The sequence below is a fragment of the Caretta caretta genome, chromosome 3, assembly GCF_965140235.1.
Source record: "Caretta caretta isolate rCarCar2 chromosome 3, rCarCar1.hap1, whole genome shotgun sequence".
Lineage (NCBI taxonomy): Eukaryota > Metazoa > Chordata > Testudines > Cheloniidae > Caretta > Caretta caretta.
In genome coordinates, this window is record NC_134208.1 from 91480431 (window position 1) to 91502900 (window position 22470).

General features: G+C 40.2%; 1 protein-coding gene across 2 annotated transcripts in view; it reads left to right on the forward strand.

Annotated features, from left to right (window-relative positions):
• The window catches only part of SLC35F1 (solute carrier family 35 member F1), a 388001-nt gene that overhangs the window by 200575 nt on the left and 164956 nt on the right, over nt 1-22470 (forward strand). Inside the window, exon 2 of one of the 2 annotated variants that reach the window (XM_048844699.2) lies at nt 10732-10953. The exons of the other annotated variant lie outside the window; for it this stretch is intronic. Coding sequence (XP_048700656.1) covers nt 10907-10953 — 47 coding nt within the window. The 5' untranslated portion in view covers nt 10732-10906. The remainder of the gene's footprint in view (nt 1-10731; nt 10954-22470) is intronic. 2 annotated transcript variants of the gene reach the window in all.

The following is a 22470-nucleotide window of genomic DNA, read 5'->3' on the forward strand; positions in this document are numbered from 1 at the left end:
ACCATTACCAATACCAAGTTCTTCCTTTCGGCCTATCCACTGCTCCCTGAATATTCTCAAAACACTCGTGGTCGTACCAGCAGATTTACGATGCAAAGGAGTCATAATCTTCCCTTATTTAGACGACTGCCTACTCAAGGGTGCCACTCAACAAGAAACAGCATACATGCTGAAGACCACAATAGACGTGTTTCACCAACTAGGTCTACAGATAAACAGAAAGAAATCTACCCTAGAACCAACTCAGTGCTTGGAGTTTATTGGAGCTGACCTAGACTCCATACAAGCCAAGGCAATATCACCAAACCACAGATTCACTACATTGACCAATCTTATTTCCACAGTGACCGTGAGCCCACAAACTTCAGTGAGGACATGCCTTCAGATTCTGGGACTATGGCAGCTATGACTTTCATAGTAAAGTATGTCAGACTCCATATGCACTGTCTGCAGTACTGGTTGAGCACGGTCTATGCACCCAGCAAACATTCTCTCAACAGAAGAGTGACACTACCACCCCAAGGGTCATCCTCTCCCTACAGTGGTGGCACAATCAGAGAATGTATGCTCAGGGATTCCCTTTCAACAAGACCCCCCTGTCAGTGACTATCACAACAGACACATCACTGATAGGCTGGGGCGCTCATTTGGGTCAGCACAATGTACAAGGCAAGTGGTCGGCGACAGAAACCCAACTACATATCAACCTCCTGGAACTCCCCGCGGTATACAATGCATGCTGCCACTTCCTGGCTCTCATACGGAAGACCTCAATCTCTATTCTCACCGACAACGTGGCATGCATGTTTTACATCAATCTCCAAGGGGGACCCAGGTCTCACTCGCTATGTGTAGAAGCCATGAATTTATGGAACTTCTGCATCCACAACAATATAAACATCACAGTGTCATACCTACAAAGATGCCAAAACACTACAGCCAACAAACTCAGTGGGCACTTCTCAGAGGAACATGAGTGGGAAATCCACAACAGTGTTCTCAGCACAATATTTCGAAAATGGGGTCACCCAGTAATTGACCCGATTGCCTCAGAGACAAATCACAAATGTCCGCTCTTTTGCTCCAGGGCAGGCCTGGCACCGGGATCATTAGGGAATGCCCTCTTCATCCTGTGGAATGCGTTGCTCATGTACTCCTTCCCACTGATCCCACTGATCCCACAGGTTATCCGCAAGATACGACTTAACAGAGCATACATTATTCTCATTGTCCCCACATGGCCCAGACAGACTTGGTTCCCATTCCTGTCACACCTAGCAGTCTGTGCCCCACAACTGCTGCCCTTACAGATGGACCTCCTGTCCCAGAGCAAGGGCCTGACACTCCATCCAAACCCAGCGAAGCTCCATCTCCAAGCATGGCTCCTGTGTGGTTCCAACATGGAGAACTGAACTGTTTGGAGAAAGTAAAACAGGTACTGCCATATAGCCATCGCCTCACCACTAGGAATACTTATCGCCACAAGTGGAGAAGATTCTCCCTTTGGTGCCAGCAAAAACATCTGGATGCGACCAAGGCACCTCTACCTATGATCCTAGACTACCTACTAGAACTGAAAGAAACAGGGTTAGCCATAAGTTCTATAAAAGTACATCTGGCCCTCCACGAGCAAATAGAAGGGGCTTCAATATTCGCTCATCCGATTACACGGCGCTTTCTCACAGGTATACAGATCATGTACCCAGAAGTACGTCAACCTACGTCACCATGGGATCTCAATCATGTGCTCCAATGTCTCACAAGACCACCCTTTGAACTTCTAGCAACCTGCTTTCTCTAACATATGTCAAAGAAGGTCGCATTCCTGGTGGCAATCATGTCTGCACGACGTGTCAGCGAAATAGGGGCATTAATGGCTGAACCACTGTACACGGTATTTACCAAAGACGAAAATCATGTTACATCCTCACCCAAAATTCTTGCCCAAAGTGGCTACGCATTTTCATATTAACCAAACCATACACTTACCTGCCTTCTATCCCAATCCACATAAGGATTCTCAAGAAGCAATGTTACAAATGCTAGATATCAGACAGGCTGTAGCCTTCTACTTGGACAGAACTAAGCCATTTCGCAAGTCACCAAGACTATTTGTCTCTAGAACAGAGCACTTCAAAGGTTCTACAATATCGACCTAGAAACTCTCCAAATGGGTGTCTTCCTGTATTCAAATTTGCTACCACCTACATAACAAAGAACCCCTTGCGGGCATCAGATCCCACTCAACATGAGCCACGGCGACATCGATCGCATTCTTGAACAATGTCCCCTTAATAGACATTTGTACAGCTGCAGCCTGGACATCAAAGCACACTTTCGTGAAGCATTAAGCTATCACCCAAGGCTTTGTCTCAGATTCTATCATTGGCCTAACAGTGCTCTCATCAAACGCTTATACATATTCCAAACCCTGGCCATCCCTGGTGGGGCACTGCACTACAAGCACCTAGAGTGGAGCACGCACAGGGACACCACTCGAAGAAGAAGAAGTTACTCATCTTGTGCAGTAACGATGTTTCTTCGAGATGTGTGTCCCTGTGGGTGCTCCACTACCCACCTTTCTCCCCTCTACTTCGGCGTTCACACAGCCAAGCTCTGCAGTACAGAAGGAACAGAGGGGACGGTTGGGGGTGTGCGCGCTACAAGAGTCACCAACACCTGCACGAGACAGCTCCTGCATGCACCCTTCCCCTGACCGAGTACTGCTGCAAAAAATCTCCGGCACAGGGACGCACCAACACCTAGAGTGGAGCACCCACAGGGACACCACTCGAAGAAACATTGTTACTGCACAAGGTGAGTAACTTCTTCTTCAGTGACATTATTCATGCTTTACACATACTGCTGATTCAGGAGAAGGCATGTAGGAACCAATCCTGAAAGGTGCTGAGCATCTCCTGTCAGTTGTTGAGTCCTTTTAACTCCCATTGACTTCAATGGAAGTTGAGGGAACTTAGTGTATTAGAGGAGATGCCAAGCAGTGCCTCATGGGATCATTTTGTTAGCATACAAGTGAGAGTACTGCTATAGTTCTCTTTACATCTCTAGGTCTAACCGTGGGCTGAGCTGAAATGAGAGGCAGTCAGCATGAAAGGTCGTGGTAGGACTTTCCCTGTAAGGATGTATAATGGATGCTTTTCTTTGGCGTTTTCTTTCTCAAGGACCAAGGCTAATAGCCATGATATGTGAAAAAAACAAACATGTTTTGATTCTAATTGATTAATGATGTCCTTTTAAGTAATGGGGAAGGGGTTTATTCCATAAAGTCACTAAAGAACAATTTAATTGTAACTTCAGCTCAGTTCTTATAACAAGAAATAAAGGCTGAAGATTCTATGGTTGCCACAAGGGAACTTCGAATTGGTATGAGGGCCATAGTAAAGAGATGGAATGTTGTAGTCAAAGAATCATAGTAATGAGTGTAATCCTGGCCCCATTGAAGTTAGTGACAAAACTCCAGGTCATTTCAGTGGAGCCAGCCTTTATTTAACCTGTGATGCGAAGGGCCTGCACAAGGCCTATGCAGTAATTAATTTCCACTTAAAACCCTATTCTGGTGTCTTAAACAGGATTTTAAATGGTGTATTATGCTGGCCCTAGTGGCCTCTAGTGGTGAATTTCATCATATGTAACAGATTAATAAGAGAATGAGCATCTTGAGCATTCAGGTGTTTAATTTCCAAGGCAGGACTATCAGATTATCTGTATCTCTAATAAACTTTCACACACTGGTAACATTCTTAACCCGCAAACAAGAAGCATTAAAAAATGTGATGTGATATTCTTTCCTATCTTGGAAAACAATGAAAATATAAATTTCCAATCTCCGAAGCAAAATCCCTACCGATCAATATAAGCAAAGCATCACCACACATGAGAATTGGCTTTTGGAAAGCAATATTTGTTCCACAAGCTGAAAGATCACTACAGGTAGATAACAGTAAAACCAAAGGTCCATTAAATTATCATAAAGCCATATCTCCTTAGGAAAGGAAGTTTATTGACATTTGAAGAAATAAAGTAGGTCCCAACGTTTTTTCATCTTCAGTGGAGTTCACTGCATTAAGTTTAAATTTTATTTGGACATTTCTCCGGCACTCTGGTGAGTTTCTCTTTTTGGTGTTTAACAATATGGTTTCTTAAAAAGAGGTTTCTTAACATTTCCAAAAGAACACCTAAAATCTTCTACCTTCCAGTCAGCCATGTTTTCAAGACTTGTGTATTTGAATAGAGCCTCAAAGTTTGACCATATGCAACAAATGGAAAAAAAAGAGAAAGTTGATAGAGCTGAATATAAAGCAGAGACTAAGAATTGTAGAAAATTGATAAGGGAAACAAAAGGACACAAGAAGAAATCCATGACCAGCAGAGTTATGGGCAATAAGAAGGATTTTTTTCAAGTATATTAGGAACAAAAGTAACACTAACAATGGTATTGGCATATTACTAGATGGATATGGTAAAACTGTCAATAATAATGCAGAAAAGGCAGAAGAGTTCAGTATAAATTTCTGTTTTGTTGGAAAAAAGCCAGATATAGTTATATTATGATGATGGAATACTTTCCATGCTAATGGTAACTAAGGATGATGATAAATAGCAACTACTGTAGATAAACATTTTAAAATCTGCTGGTCCAGATAACTTGCATCCAAGAGTTTTAAAAGAGCTGGTTGAGGAGCTCTTTCAACCATTAATGATGATTTTCTATAAATCGTGGAACACTTTGGAAATTCCAGATGACTGGAAGAAAGCTAATGTTTCAATATTATAAAAAAGTGTAATATAGAAGTGTAAACCTGGATAATTATAGGCCTGTCAGCTTGACATCGATCCCAGCCAAAATAATGGAACCAACTGATTAGAGACTTAATTAATAAAGAATTAAAGAAGAAGAATATAAATGACGCCATTCAAAATGTGTGTTTTTTTTTAAATAGATCCTGTCAAATTAATTTGATATCTTTTTTTAATGAAATTGCAAGTTTGGTTGACAAAGTTTATAGAGTTGATGGAATATACTTAGATTTTTGTAAGACATTTTACTTGGTGCCACATGATATTTTGTATCATCCTAGTTTTTTAATCAAAATCGACATGGTTCACATTTAATGGATTAAAAACTGGCTAACTCTGATAGGTCTCAAAATGTAAATGTAAACGACATCATCACTGAGCTAGTGGGTTTCTAGTGTGGTCCCACAGGGATTAGTCCTGGGCCCTATACTATTTAACATTTTTATCAATGGCCTGGTAGAAAACATTACTGATAGAGGACACAAAGATTGGGGGAGTGGTTAATAATGAAGAGGACAGGTCACTGATACTGAGCAACCTCAATCATTTGGTGAGCTGGGTGCAAACAAATAATATGCCTTTTAATATGGCCAAATGTTAAGTTATACATCTAGGAACAAAGAATGCAGGCCTCTAAAAAGAACCTGGGGATCGTGGTGAACAATCAGCTGAACATGAGCTCCCAGTGCAACATTGTGGCCAGAAGGGCTGATGCAATCCTTGGATGTATAAACAGGGGACTATTGAGTCCGAGTAGAAAGGTTATGATAGACATTGTTTCTGGCCACTGGAATACTGTGTCCAGTTCTGGTGTCCACAATTGAATAAGGATGTTGATAAATTGGAGAGGGCACAGAGAAGAGCCACAAGAATGATTAAGGATTGGAAAATATGCCTTACAGTGAAACACTGAAGGAGCTTATATCTGTTTAGTTTAGCAAAGAAAGCGTTAAGTGCTGACTTGATCACAATCTATAAGTACCTACATGGGGAATAGAAATCTGATAATGGAGGGCTCTTCAATGAGCAGACAAAGGTATAACAAGATCCAATGACTTGAGGTTGAAGCTAAACAAATTCAAAATAGAAATAAGGTAAAAATGTATAATGAGGGTAATTAACCATTGCAACAATTTACCAAGGGTTGTGGTAAATTCTCCATACCTGGAAATTTGTAAAGCGAGATTAGATGCTTTCCTAAAAGATATGCTCTATTTCAAAGAGGAATTAATTCAGGAACATTCTATGATGTGTTGTACAGGACATCAGACAAAATGATTACAGTGGTCCGTTCTGGTTTTATATAATTTATGGATCTGTGTTTTTTAATGGAAATGCCAAGGAGCACAAACTAGTTAAAAGAAAAAAAAAGTTAGAATAAGTCCTTAGAGTGATTCTTTTCACTTCCATTTTCTTTTAATACATTTTAGCTATAGTGTTAACATACAGCTTCACAGGAAAAACCTCTTTGAGCAAAGAGCTTTTCTGAGTGCTTTCCTGATTGGCATTCTTGTTAAGCTGTCTCCAGATATCACTGAGCACAATTGGCTATGGTGTCATCAGGCTACATATCCTCCGTGAATTATGAGTTTTAGTGAAAAGCCGATTTTCTTGCATGGTAACTGAACTTCTTTTTTTTTTTTTTCATTTTTCCAGTTATTCTGCAAGTTAATAGAGGGATTTTTCTTTCTTTCTTCTGCATAATAGGGCTTTTTAATCTAGTTGACAAAGGAATAAAAAGGTCCAATGACTAGAAGCTGACATTACACACGTTCAGACTAGAAATAAGGTGCAAATTTTTTACAACAAAATTAATTAACCATTGGAATAATTTACCTAGGAATGTGTGGATTCTCCATCACATGAAGACCTTATAATAGAATTCATTTTTTAAAAATCCTGGTTCCTTTTTGTCCTGTTTTATTATTCAGTCAGAGCCCTGTCAGTTGGCTGGTGAGTGTTTGGAAATGGAGAGATAGAGTCAGTTTCACTGGTGCCATAATTAGCCACAACTCCATTGATTTCTTATCATGTAAATTTGTCCTGTGTGGTATATTTTGATCTCAGGACCTGGGGATTCATGTGTTTATTAATAATAACGGGAAAGCCCCATGCAGATAGATCACAAATATAGCCACATAGTTGTATCTGCAGGACAAATTCACTAAAGTGAGTGGTTTCAGAGTAACAGCCGTGTTAGTCTGTCTTCGCAAAAAGAACAGGAGGACTTGTGGCACCTTAGAGACTAACCAATTTATTTGAGCATAAGCTTTCGTGCATCCGATGAAGTGAGCTGTAGCTCATGAAAGCTTATGCTCAAAAATAAATTGGTTAGTCTCTAAGGTGCCACAGGTCCTCCTTTTCTTTGTACTAAAGTGAATGTTTTCTTTTAACACACATTTTCTGAAGTATATTCAGGAATTTGCCTGAAAGGCCAGAAGGAGGGTTGGACAGCTGAAAAGAATGGACAAAAAGGAAGAGATCTGTGATAAATGGACATCATTTTCAAATGCCTGATGAGGTTATATCCCATTACCGTTGTTTTCTCAGTCAGCAGCAGAGAGAATGGAGTGTGAGGCATAAGCTGTGCCAGTGAAGCCTTAAAAGAGAGAAAGCACAAAGATGCATAAAACAGAAAATCAGGGCAATGGAAGTGCTCCTTTCCCTGCCTTGGCAGAAACCTCCAGGGGGCTCGGACTTCGGGGGGAGAGAGAGGGTCGGGCTGGAGGCACAGCAGTGGGACATAGGGTTGCCAACCCTCTAGGATTGGCCTGGAGTCTCCCAGAATCAGTATCAATCTCCTGGTTACTGTTGAAAACTATCCAGGAGATTTTAATAGGATATTTTAAGAAAATGACACGATGTCATTTTGGGGGAAAAAAAATCTCCCGGAATAGCTTCAGTCAGAATTGGCAACCCTAGTGGGATATGAGGCGTCTCATTGGACTTGGCTACCCAGCAATTACTGTGAAATGCCTCCTGAGAGAGAATTCCATGGGCACTGACGGCAACCGTGAACCCCAGACTACACAGCTCCGGAGGCAGTCATACTGCCATAGGGAGCAGTCAGTAACTAGGAGGCATTGTGGAGGTAGAAGGCCTCTGCATGAATAGCTCTGGCATTCACTGCTTTTGGTGCCTGAGTCCCCGCTACCACTATGGGTGAAAGGGGAAAACCCCTCTTACCCTTAAGAAAGAATGGTTATAGTTTCTCTCCCTCTCCTCTCCGCCTCCTTCGGTATAAGGACATATAGTTTATTTTGTGATGATTTTCCTTAATTTGTTAAAGCCTTTTCTTTTAACTTTCCCTTCTACTCCTTCCACTTTCAATTAACCCTTTGGTTGTTTTGAGATTTTTGTCTTTTTGTAATAAAAGTGCTTTCCCTGTCTGTGCCCCCAGGCCCTGGATCAAATTGCTTTTCTTCTCACTACATCTGCAGAGGTAGAGGGAACAAGATGATCATTTATTAGGAACATAGGAGGGTTAAAATAGAGTATAGCCTGTATGTCCTTTTAGCATGAGAATCCCAAATCACATGCCTTAAGTAAGGGCTTTACCTACCTCTAGTTGTGTAATTTACATATAAATTAATGATATTTGTGGTGGCAGGACACCGAAATATTGCAAAACAACCATGAAAGATTAGGAATACAGGCAGGAAATAAGAAAGTTAGAATTCTCTTGGCGAAAACATCAGTAATTATATGTTGAGAAAAATATCCTAAACACAAAACAAAGCTAAGTGATAACTGAGAGGGTACATAAAGTTAAATTACAAAAAGAAAATGTAGACTAAATATCAGGAGAGGTTTCTGGACAGTGAGTTTTAGTATTATATGTATCAGATTCATCCTAGAAGCCCAAACATACAAAGTACTACACAGACACATAATAAGATGGTCCCTGCCTCAAGTAGTTTACAGCCTAAATAGACAAACAGCCAGAGACTGGAGAATAAACAGGGGCACAGAGAGCTTAGGTCACACAGTAGGTTAGTGGCAGAGGTGGAAACAGAATGCAGGGGCAGATCCTTGGTTATGACAATGTACACCAGCTGAGGATCTGTCCATAGATTTCCTGCTTCACAGTGTAGTGCCCTATTCTCTCTAGACGAGCATGCTACCTCTCAGGCTGGATCAGTCTCTTTAGGGAAATGGTGGAAGCTCCATCTCTTGATCTATTTTAAACTACTAGAGGATGGAATAGATGATAAAATGGGCCTTTCCCAGCTCTAATTTCAATAATTTGATGGATTTCTGCATAGCATCTTTCATTAAAATTGTATGAGAAAATGATTTGCAGGCAAATTAAGTGATTGACATAGGTACTAAATAATAAAACCATATAAATTAAATACAAGCACACAGTTAGTTATAAGATTAATGTCTCTCATCTCCTCTGTTGATAGCTCTCAAACATCCTTGAATGTACATAACAAGTATTAGCAAAAGAAGTAAACATTTTTAAGTACCATAACACAGCACTGAACATATTCTGCACATCAGATGATTCTATTGCACACTTGATGAAGTCTGATATTTCCCTTTAATATGTACTAGAAATCAACAAACCTGTGTTATAATATTTAGGGCCCAATTTTTATCCAGGCTTCAACCTGACTTCTGTTTTTGCATGCTCAGTTCTGTGCATGGTATGTATATATAGAAATATATACACACTTTATAAATAATCTTTTGTGTTCCAAAAAGTAGACACAGTGAAAATTCACTTCTCAGTTAGGGTCTGATCTGATGTTCAAAGATAGTAAAAGATGCCCACTGACTTCAGTCAGCTTTGGATCAGATCCTTACCCCTGTGCAATCCTACTGGCATTAAGGTGGTTGCACAGGTGAAAAGGAGAACAGAATTTGACCCAAAGGAGAGAGGTGTATAGGGGAAAACCCTGTCACTACTGACAAAACTGGAAAAAGACTATGTTGCATACTGTGTTTTGAAAAAACTAAATATTTGATTTATTTGTATCTAACTTTAGCCGTGTCAAATGGTTTTCATATCTGAATTGCATCTGCAAAACCTTTTGCTTAACCCTCCTTCACCCTCTGCTTTCCCCCTCCACCCAAAAAAATCTGCTGTACAAGAAGACTGAGCCAAACAAAACTGATTGAACAAAAGTTTGTCTCAAACTTCAACAAAACTATTTGTGGTAGAGTAATTTAATTACAGTTCAATTAAATATCAGCATAATTGACAAGTAAACCATGGCACAATATGCAAAGCTAATGTGCTTCACCGATTTTAAAAAAAAGCAATTAAGTTGTTCTACAGTCCTATATGCTCATTCCAAGATAATCTATTTCATGCATTAACTAACCAATCTTCTGGAATAAAGAACAAAATAGGTTGCATACCAACACATAGCAAATATAACCTATTGAACATAATCTCTTAAGTAATGTGTGTGCTGCACGTGATAAGTGGTATCATTTAATTCTCTCACCTCTCAGAGGAGTGTTTCTTCCCTTCTTTATTTTCTTGTCTCTCTTAAACTATGAAAGACTAAATCAATAGGAAACTAAACGTATAATATTATATTCAAATCACATTTAATGGTCTGACAAGCTCAGAAAGGCAAGGAACTTCAGAGTTGAGGCTGATGTTCCATCCTTTGGTTATAAGTAGAGCCTTTAAATTCCTCCTTTCCCAAAGGGGATCTCCTGTCCTGCAAGATAATAATGGCAGACTTTTGTCTTGAAAGATGACAGTGTAAGTGCCAAAGAAGTTCAGTTACTGTGTGTCATTCATGAGTGGCTAAAAAGCCCAGTTCATCTTGCAGACCTGAAGAAGAACTCTGTGTGGCTCGAAAGCTTGTCTCTTTCAGCAACAGAGGTTGGTTCAATAAAAGATATTACCTCACCCGTGTTCTCTCTCGAATTCCTGTGTCTTTGCCACAGATAATGCAGGCGTAAGGTGAAGGGGCAGAGGATGAAGCCAGCACACTACTAGCACTTGAGGCCTGCTCTTTCCTCTTCGCTCTCATCATTTCCTCTCTCTGAACCACCTCCCTTCAGCCTCTTTGACTCATGCAAAGCAGCCCTCCAGTGTATCCTTTTGCTTGCTACAGTCTCAATGTTAAAAGTTTTCAAGTCCCTCTTGCCAACATCCTTGAATGCAGGGTAAACTCTATTGAATAATATTGTGTTCCTGTTTCTTTTTAAAAAGATACTACCCATAGGTGTTACTGAGCATTGATGCTATAATAATAATAATAATAATTATTATTATTTTTATTATTAATTTGTTACGCTGGTGACTAAAGTGTGCTAGGCACTGTACAAACACAATTGATGACACAGTCCCTACCCGGAAGAGCTTACAGTCTAAATAGGCAAGGCATACAACCACTTTTCCCCTTGCTTGCACTCCCCAATTTCACCTCCGTTTCTTTCCTCCCATTTTCTCCTCTGTCCAGCTGACAACCTACTCTGCTGTTGCTGGACTAACATGCCTTCCTTCTGCTCTCTCTACCACAGAAAATAGATTCGGGCTCAGTATGAGAAGCTAGGAGGAAAAAAGCAAACTAGTCAGATGATGCCGATGCTAGTGAAAGCATTTGTATGTGTCTGTGTGTGTGACTAAAAGGCAAAAGAAGCTTTGGTTGAGAGAAATGTGTTTAGTGATCAGGATGCATCTCTGTTTTTCAGTGAGCTTTTATTAGGTTTTGGAGATGTACGACAAAAAATTTTGAGCAATTTAAAGCAGGTGTCTTGTAGTGGAATTTAAGATAATTCGTCATATTCTGATTTATACCACTGGCCCATGCTCAGACACCATAGAGGAAGGCTTTGTAAACTCTTTGGGCAGGACCATGTCTATTTCTGTGTTTCTGAAGTGCCTATATACTGCTGCAGTGGGGCCCAGACAATATATATACTAAATCATCAGGTGTTCTGGAGTGGAGGTTGGCATACCTGAAGTGTAAGGAAGCAAAGGTGGTATAATGACACCTCTCTGTCCACCATAATCCCAGGATCACCATGAGCCTGATTCAGCTCCCATGATAAATTAGTGCAGCCTAAGGGCTGTTCTAATTTACAGCAATAGAAACATCTTCTTTATGATCCATTCTACTGTTCCAGGATCCTAAAAGGACATTGGCCTCTGGCCCACCACCCATCCACATCATGCCATCTACACCGCAGAGGGAGTGAGAAATGTAAAGCATTTTTACACCACTCAAAGATTCATCCATCTGGGGGAATCCTCGGCTGCCACTTTAAAGCACATTTTTTGTCACTCCTATGTCCCAAGTGGGAGGACTTGTGGAGGAATTGCAGTAAAACCAGCTGGAAAGTAGTGAATGTAGATAAATAAATACTCTATCAAAAGCACAGACTTGGTTTATCTCCTACATGAAGACCGTATACATCTTATTTCTTCAGAGATTTCATTTTATTTTAAGTGAGTCATCATGATCATCTCTTGGGTCATCTGAGGCTTTGGTGTGTTTATCACCACAGCACTGTCCCACAGGCCAGGAGTTACTCTGAGTTACCCTCCAGAAATCTGCAGCTGACACCTTCCTCTGTCACCTTCGAACTTTATATGTATACTAAGAATAAACCCTTTAAGACACATTGCAATTTTAAACTCTATTAAAAGCAGCAAAATGAGATCAGTGCCCTATTTTTTTTAATGTGTGTTCCATCAACGTGTGTCAAGTCTGTAATACATTTTCAAAGCTGTCAGAAAGAGTCATGCTGTCTCACTTTATTGAAAGGCAGGGAGAAAGGGAGAGATTTATCTTGGAGCTGAAGGGGAAAGCAATAAACTAGACCTGTTTCATTCTTAACTTGTACCTAAAATTGAAGGGCTCTCCTTATTAAGAGAGCAGGACTTATTTTTAGTAATAGACAAATTATCTACAATTCTGGTTCCTGCTCACAATACTTTTTTCAATTTTTCCATAAAATAGGAATTTAAACACAAAATCCTGACTGTGGACTTCCTGTTACTATACTCTCGTTAATGGTTTCTGCAATATAATGACTGTCTTTAGTATATGTTGTGAGGAAAGGACATGCCGATCTTGTGGTGCAAACAGCAAAAACATGTAGTCTACCATCATCCACACTTCATTTTTATTTGGGAAGCAATATTTTGCATTAGTCCCTTTCTTTAGAAACGTAGGATCAGTTTATATGCTGCACTTCTGGAAGGCTCACTACACACAGTGTCACAGAAGCAGAAAGGAGGGCCATAATTTTCCACAGCAGCTTGTGATTTTGGGTGCCCATCTTGAGACCACTTTGAAGGGGCTGAGCACCCACTCTGTGAAAATAAGGCTCCTTTAAGGTGCCTCAAGTTGGACACCCAAAATCACTAGTCATTATTTTTAAATGTTGGCTGAGGTCTCTAACGTAACAGAAACCTGAACCATTTAGGGATTCCATGATCAAAATCATGAAAATCATTGAATTGCACATGAAAACAAACTCAAAGCCAGTACAGTACAAAAAGCCTAAGCGTAATGTGCTCCCTGAGAGCAACACCACTAGGCAAAGCAAGAAGCCATGTTCCGCACTAGCTGAGGTTTTTAGAATCATAGAATCATAGAATATCAGGGTTGGAAGGGACCTTAGGAGGTCATCTAGTCCAACCCCCTGCTCAAAAGCAGGACCAAACACCAATTAAATCATTTTAATTTGTCTTCAGGTGTTGCATTGTAGTAATCCAGCCTTGATGTGAAAAAGGTAGGAATAACTGGTGAGGTTCCCATCTGAAAAGGAAAGATATGACCTTTTTGCTCAGTGCAGATAGACTCTTGGCCACTTCTGTCATCTGAGTGTTCAGAACAGCAGGTGATCCAAGAAGACCCTGAGAATCAAAATTTTGCCCCAGAAAACAAACCTGAGCAGTGACAGGCCTTAAAGATTCAGATCATTTGGATACACTTTAGGCATCCAAACGTCTGAAAGTTGTAACCAATCTACACTTGATATCTTGTGTTCCCCACAAGCTTCATGAGGCAACAACTTTGAGCATTATTCCCTTCTGAGAGGCTGCAGAGAAATGAACCTTCTGAAATAGCAGCCAAAAGTAGGAAATAGTGAAGGGAGACATGGAAGCAGGGCCCTGAAGAGGCTAGGTCAGAATTAGCCACAGGTGTACAAATATCTCCTTTGAAGTGGTTAGTGACTGGGGAAAGATGTAGCAGCAAATGCTGCTTATTACCAAACTGGGACCCTTTGTAGACCAGACTTCAGTGAAATTGTAATGTGACTATCTCTTAGTTCTTTCAGTGTGCAGTGGTACAGTTAAGGGACAAACTTTCAGGGTGTAATTTAAGGATTCCCCCTCCCTCCTCCCACAACTTTTTACCTATTTTTAGCATATGTCTGGTGGCAGAAATTTGCTGGAAAGAAGTTTGAAGCCAGTGTAAGTTGCATATGCCTATCTTGGAGCAGATTTTGACTCCATTGGGTATAGACTTGAAATAAATATAAATAAAAACACTATCAGTAGCTTCCCAAAAGAGTGTAATAATTATCATAAACATTAAAAATACTTTCCACTAGTCAGGCAAAAGACTTAGATGTAACAACAATCAGATCATTACATTAGATGGATATTTGCAAGCGATCATACTGTTTGCTCCACTTACACATTATATCCTTCCCCCTATTCCTTATGTTTTTTTGTCTATTTAGATTGTGAACTCTTTGAGGCAAGAATAATCTCTTAGGGTATGTCTGTACTGGAGCTGGAAGGTATAAATTCCAGCTTGAATAGGCATCCTCATGCTAGCTCTGATTTAGCTACCGTGCTAAAAATAGTGTCGCTGCAGGGTGGAAGGATGAGCAGGAGAGGCTAGCCACCCCAAGTACATACCTATTGTCTTGGATGACAGCTCCTCCAAGTGCATACCTATTGTCTTGGATGGCAGCTGGCCCCTCTAAGTACATATCTTTTCGAGGCAGCTGGTCCCTCCCCTACAGCTATACTTCTATTTTTTGGTGCTACAGCTCATCAGAGCTACCACAGGCATGTTTCCTTGAGCTGGAAATTATACCTTCCAGATCAGTAGTCCTTTGGTGCTATTTTACTGCAAACTAATAATAATAATAATAATAATTAATAATTAATAACAAAAACACCAAACACAGTGTATTTGTTAATATAAAAATTCCTCTTTGTTAATTTACTTATTAGCTCTAATTTTCTAAAAGTCAGCCACTTCTTTATTAAGTGAAAACTTGCACCTATGCAATTTGTACCTGGGGAAAAGATCCGCAACTTAATTGGCTGATCCTCATAAAAGAAGGCAGCAGGAAACGGAGGGGGGAGTTGGAATACCTGATAGAAAGCTGAGGGATCAGGGGCTGTGGCTAGAGCAATCACAGTGAGGAAATGCTCCAAGAAACAAATGGGCAGAAGGGAGACTGTGGGAAGTCCTGTAATTACTAAGGCTCTGAGGCAAGAGCCAGGAAATTTTGGGTTGATGCACTTAGGGGGTGAAAGACAGATTTGGGGAAGGGATTACTTACTCTGTACAGACTCTGAGGGAAGAGTCTGTGAAGCTTTGATCTTGTTTTCTTAAGAAGACTTGAAATAAAAGGGGGGAGGAATTAATGGATCCCTGGATTCTGTGAGAGGGCTCCAGACAGAATTTCCCCAGTGAGGGAGCTGGCTTAGCAAGAGTAAACCTGGGTCCAGCAGGAAGAGGGTGTTATAAGATAGACCCCAGTCCTTTACATACCCCTTCAACTACTTGGTTGTGGGTAGGTATCAGGTCATTAGAAGTGCTTGTGCTTAGACTTCATTTTACATTTTAAGAAAATTCAGGCACAACATTTGCAACTGCAAGTTGCACCAGCAAAGATTGTGACCAGGACTCAGCACATCTGAAAATTTCCTTCACTATGTTGCTATGCAGCTTATGTAATAAAGTGAAATTTTCTCTCGGTTCTATGACTAACTACTTCATGTAATTTTTTTCTCCTTGGCATATACACACACCTCCTTGCAGTGCTTTTGATCTTTTCCCTTTCTGAAAGGGTGACATCTCCTGTTCTTTTTAATTTATGAGAGAATGGTAAGTGTAAGGTCAAAATATTCTGACTCACTCATATTTGGGGAAGTATAGGAGATGTGTGAGACAGTTCTTAGAGCTGGGAAGAGTCACTACAAAACTTTTTTATTGAGATCTGAAATTACACATAATCACTGTGATGTTTCTTTTACTCCTGGGGGGAATTCTGTGCCAAAATAATTAAAATGTTGTGCACAATATTTTAAAATTCTGTATATTTTATTTGTCAAAATAACACAATATAATCATACCAGTTTCAATTATTTTGGTAATCTATTTCAAAATACCTGTCAGCAAATATGTCTGTAACAATACAGACAATAAAGAAGATTCAGGAAATGTTTTTTGACACTAGATTCCTTTCTAGGCATATTAATACAGAATTTGATGTATCTCTGTTGACACTTATCTTCTGTTTCAGTGAAATTCAATATTTCATTTAAGCAAAGTCGTTATACAAAAGTATTGTAACAACCTAGCCTAAAAGGGTGGTAGCGTCCTTAAGGACACTTTTCTGTCTATCTGTCATGTCTTGTTCAAGCTTTTATGTGTATTGTAAGACTTTTAGGTCATACCACTGTAGTGGGAGGAGGGTTGGTGAAGGTTAGTGGTAGTTTAGTTGTAGGATAGAGGGTGGTTAGCATGAGGAAGAGAGACCCAGCGTAGTGTGGGTGTGTGGTTGGGTTGTGTACATGGTTCGCAAGTCAACGCCCCTCCATCTCCAGAGGTGGTAGGCATGCCCCTTGCCAGGTGCAGGTAGGTGTGCTCGGGGCGTGGGGGGGTGCAGTGTTAGGTGGAAGTGAAGGGAAGGGGGTGCGTTCAAGCTCATGTGTGGTCAAAGACATTGCGTGTATACATAACTAATACATTTGAAACACGCAAAACTGGAAAAGGGAGCATTTTGGTGGAAATCACAAATTCTGTGTGAAAAAATAAAATTTTGCGGGATACATTAATTCTGCACAAATTCTGCATTGCACAGTGTCACAGAATTCCAGCAGGAGTATTCTTTTTCTAGGGTTACTGTGTAATTTTCCAGGACCACAGCTGGTAGTTAGGACCACAATAAATTAGGTCATACGTACCTTCTCTGCCTGATGAATCAGTCATACTCCAGCTTTCTTCCCATCTGAGACCTAAATTGGAATTGTTTTTATAAGTGATGAGTGTCTCTCTGTGATGCTGCTTGCCTCCTTCACTACCTGCTGTTCCTTAATATTTGTAGGAATAAGTCTGTGGACCTGCTCCTCCACAATTTTAAACTGCACTAGCCCATTATGCAGTTGTGGCAAAGGGGAAATAGTAAGAGATATGCTTGTAAGAGCACTGGTGAGCTTTCCCCCCTCTCCTCCCCCTCACTTCTGGGAATTACCCACACCTGTTACTGATGCTGTGTACCTCCTAGAAAAATGGCAGCTGTCGATCTTAGCTGATTGGAAACTTTTAAAACTATTTCTCATTTTATCCAAAGACATTCATCACTTGGTGGAATCCAGTTTTACCACTTTGCTGTATTTATAATGTCCTGAGCTTCAGGCATAAAAGTTGCTGGTAGTGAGATGAACCAATGGAAAGTGACAGAGCTTTATTTCCTCCAAGAGGCAGATAGCCATCAGTCACTTTACATGCTATTTTCCTTTAAGAGCTAACAGCTCAAACTAGTTTAATTACAAAAGAGTAAAAGCTAATGTTAACAACCCAACATAAGTATGTGTGCTGTTTTCTTTTTTAGTTGTAATACAGGGGTGCTCAAACTCTGCCCATCTAAGGGGGCTGGTAGTATATTGTCTGAAGCCCAAGGGTGTACCTATTTTCGATAAAATTTCAGCCACTCTTATCTTTGGTATGGAGAAACTACAAATTAGGGAAGTCATGTAACCTTTCCATCCCTCTGCTGACCCATCTGTAAAATGAATGTTACCTATTTAAAAGAAGTATTCTTTACTGATTATAAAGCATTTCAAGATCCATGACTGGAAAAGCAAATGATAATGTTAGTTATTCCCATTAAGATGGAGATTTTGATGTGGAATCTGTGGTTGCAGTGGGCAGACTTCTACGTCAATACTAGGAGGACAATTGAAGGCTGCACCATAGATCTTTGAGTTACATTTAGATCTAGGAGACTAACTGACCTCCAGAAAAGAAAAACATCATTGTGCTGGACAAAAGGTCTACAACTTTGCATCATTCACCACCAGATAAACTACCAAGAACCATATGTAAATACACCTCCATTAAATTGGTTCTCACATGCTTTGGAAGTAGTCCTGCTCTGGTCTCTAGATAGCCTAATCTACAGTACGTCTCTAGTTGACAGACAACCGTCAGTTTTAAAACTGAAAGTATTATGGATTTTAGGAATAACCTACCTTTTTCCCGTGAAGAGCTCATTGGTAGGATGTCTGTTGACAAGTTACTTTAAAAAATGTCTGATTCTGCCTAGAATAAACTGAATTCAGGGGCAGTCTAAATAAGAGCCCTGAGGGCTTCTCCTTGTGTTTTCTTTTACTGTTTTTCAACATGCTTCTTGTTTAAAAAACATAATGATGAAAAGTGCTGTTTGTGTTTGCAATCACAGCAGCAGATTCCCCCAGTGCCATGGGAATGCACTGCAACTGTATGTAAGGGGAGGAGCAAAATCTATGTTTTCAGTGAACAGCCTTACACCATTTACTTGTGTGTGTGAAAGAGAGAAAAAACACAAACTTATTTAGATACAAGCTCACTAGTGGAAGTCCATTTATAAGAATTACAGCATAGTGAAACATACAAGAGAAAGGAAACATTTAGGAAATCTCCGGTCTTAAGAGATTGTCCTAAAGATTCCCCAAGCATATTGAAGTACACATTTCTGTTCCATCTCTATAACAAGGTCACCTCTGTTAAGCAGTTAATTTTTTTTTGTCAGTGGGTGGTCATGTAAGATAGGTTTCAATGCACTGATGAAGGAATGAAGTGTTTCTAAGATTCAGTTCTCCTTGTCCAAAGCTAAGGTGACAGGAAGAAGAAGAGGATGACCTGGAGAAAGTGGTGGCAGGAGGGGACAGAACAACCAGTGCTGTGAAAAGGAAATTGTTGACCCACCTCTGACCTTCACAGAAGAGCTCAAACCATTTGGAAAATCCTTCCTCATTTAGATAATATATAGTAGAAAACAGAAGACTAAAACCTCGTGGCCAACGCTTTATTCTAATAGCAATTTCCCACTGTAACTTTGTTGCTTTTCCTTAAACTTTAGTCTGTGATTCGAGGCCTAAAGTTTTTCAGGTCATCTTGTTGATCAAAGTGCCAGAAGTTCATTATGTTGCCCAGTTATGAGTATTAATAAGTTGATGTTTAATTTTTCAAAACCCTAAAGAATGCTGCTGACCACTTGCATCACTGAAGTCAGAGGGAGTTACAAGTGGTCAGTAATACTTAGTGAGTGAATTTCACCCCTGTGCAGGGGACCGGCATAAAGCCTAGGTACCACTTAAATTCCACTTAAGACCTCAAAATAAGGATTCAGTAAGATTTAAGTGATGGAGAGGCCTTGTATTGACCTTCTCCACAGGGGTGAACTTTACTCATTGAGTTTTATGTAAATATTTGAGTAAAATTCTTATGGTATTAGGTGGGATCCAAGCTTTGCTATTTCACTGTCCAGTGATGGCTATTACCTATGATTCTGCAGCTCTGAAAGGTTTATTTGTGCCACTGTCAAAAGTAAAAGAGGCCTTTAAATGTTAATCTTATAACAGTTACAATTACACAGGGCATTGCCTAATGTAATAATTGAGAATTAACATGATGAGAATAGTTGATTAATATCATACATGTAGTATAGGTGCCAACTCCATTAACTGTTAACAGCACTTGTGCACAGAAATCTGCTTGCTCTTCATTGCTTTCAACGTTTTATTTTTGGAAGTCATGATCACTTATGTAAACTATCATAAGCTGATACAAATGCTTTAATGTATTAACTGAAGATTTCTGCTATTAAAACTTGTCTTGCTGGGAGAGGTGTGCCGGCTGAGAGGCTTGTATGTGCCATCTTGCAGGATTTCTTCCCTGTGTAGTGCACACATAAGAATGGAGTAAAAGTGAGAATGCACAGGAAAAAGCACTTACTAAATACATACAAAATCTCTGTCTCTCTCCCTCTAGGTATAGCCAGTATCAAATCAAACAGAACAGCTGAGAGGCTTTCCTGTGTGCCAGACTGAAAATTATTAGAAATCTGTAGCCCCAGCTTTCAAAGATAACCGGCCAGATGCTTTAGTTGGCATGAAGAAGGTTTTAGAAGCAGCCTATCAATTAAACTTCTCAGTGCCGCGTATATACGTGTAAGGTGAATGTGGCAACATACTGTAGTGATGTCCATTTTCCTGGTGTGTCCCTAAGAGCTTTTCCATACTGCAGCAGCAGCGTCCTATTTTTGTGTTGACATTTGGGTTCAAACCATACTTGGAATTGGAAAAGGTACAGAAAAGGGCAACAAAAATGGTTAGGGGTATGGAACGGCTTCCATATGAGGAGAGATTAATAAGACTGGGACTTTTCAGCTGGGAAAAGAGACGGCTAAGGGGAGATATGATTGAGGTCTATAAAATTGTGACTGATGTAGAGAAAGTAGATAAGGAAGTGTTGTTTACTACTTCTCATAACACAAGAACTAGGGGTCAGCAAATGAAATTAATAGGCAGCAGGTTTAAAACAAATAAAAGGAAGTATTTCTTCACACAACACACAGTCAACCCGTGGAGCTCCTTGCCAGAGGATGTTGTGAAGGCCATAACAGGGTTCAAAAAAGAACTAGATAAAATCATGGAGGATAGTTCCATCAATGGCTATTAGCCAGGATGGGCAGGAATAGTATCCCTAGCCTCTGTTTGCCAGAATCTGGGAATGAGCAACAGGGGATGGATCACTTGATGATTACCTGTTCTGTTCATTCCCTCTGGGGCACCTGGCACTGGCCACTGTTGGAAGACCGCATACTGGGCTAGATGGACCTTTAGTCTGATCCAGTAGGGCCATTCTTATGTTCATACTTCTTTCCCTTTCTTCCTGAGATAGAAAGTGACAGAAAAGTCAAAATTAACGATGGGTACCTAAAGTTAGGGTGCCACATCCATATTCAAAAATTTCAAATAGAGCTGGTCTGATAGTCACAGAGGAACATGAAATTCCTAATGAACTCAGACTAAAATTTTTGAGATAGTGATCTCTTTTCTTTTGCTGTTTATATTAATACATTAAAATGCCCTCAAAGGTAGTTTGATAAAACCATGCACTCAAATGAAATACAAGCCCTCATCAATTTTAATCTGGGTTAACGGTAACCAGTCTCCAAATGAGATCCTTCTTTCCTTTCAAAATACATCCGTATAATATTTTGATAAATAACTCAGTCTCTGAAGTATATTTCTACCTCCATGCCTGTTCTTACACCATACTATGAAACTATTATATAGACTGCTGCTCACCTGGTAAAGACTCAGGTCAGGAGACAATCTGCCAGGCTCAGACCCTGTCTGACAGAGATTGAGTTACGTTGAGGGACTGGTACTTTTCCAATCTCTGGAGATTAAAAGTACCAGGAGATTTCACCCTTTAAGGTATGTTGTAAGTGATGCAATGAGGACCTAGCAATGAAATGGGGCCAAGTAAAAACGAGAAGAGGGGAATCTGTTAACAAGGAAATTGACCTGGATGGTGCTCAAAATAGAATTGTCAATAACCCAATGGAAGTAAGCATTTCCCAAACCAAATAATCAGGGTTGAGTATTCAAACCCTTCACACTGTTCGCTCTAAGCTGTGCGCATGTGCGCGAGCACACAGATCCCCAACCCCGCACACACAGCGAAACACCGCGCACACAAAATTTTGCACCGAAGCACAACAAATTGCACAGAAGAAATTTTTTGCGCACACGGCCTGTCAAAAATTAGAGAGAACATTGCCCTTCAGCCACCTTTGTAGGTCATTGGTTCAGCAAAAAAAGGTCTGATATCACTAGCATTGTATGCTGCCCCTATAAGCAGTTCAGAATGTAATCCCACTTTGATGTTGGGTCAGAAAAGGCATTTTACTATTATGGAGAAGAGTTGGTGTTCAAACTGAATGCTGTAACGGTATCACCTTTGTCTGGCTTGTCCTTGTCCGTCCCTTCACCAATGCAAGCCAACGCCATACCATTCTGTTTTGTTTGTTTTGAAAGCACGTTCTTTCCATTTCTGGCCAAAGTTTTGTCATGAGATCAGTCCAGCGCATTTTCGTTCTGCCCAGCAGTCGCTTGTGGTCTCTGGGGATCCAGTTACTGATGTGGGTTGTCCATCTATTGTCTTGCCTGCGGAGTACCGCAGCTACAGGACACAATGGCTGGCACCCTGAATGTACTGCTGCAAAATTCTTCTGCCAAACAAGCCACACAAAGCAGAATAAACTGGGAAACTGTAACGATATGAAACTTTGAATTGCATAAGAACCTGAGGAAATCTAACAGCTATATGTCATGTAGGGGTGTACGTGCCAGGTGCTGAGAAGCTAACCTTAGAGTGGTTTGTTATTGGAATTTCTGCCTTTAGGGTTTCCAGTGTCCACATGACTGAT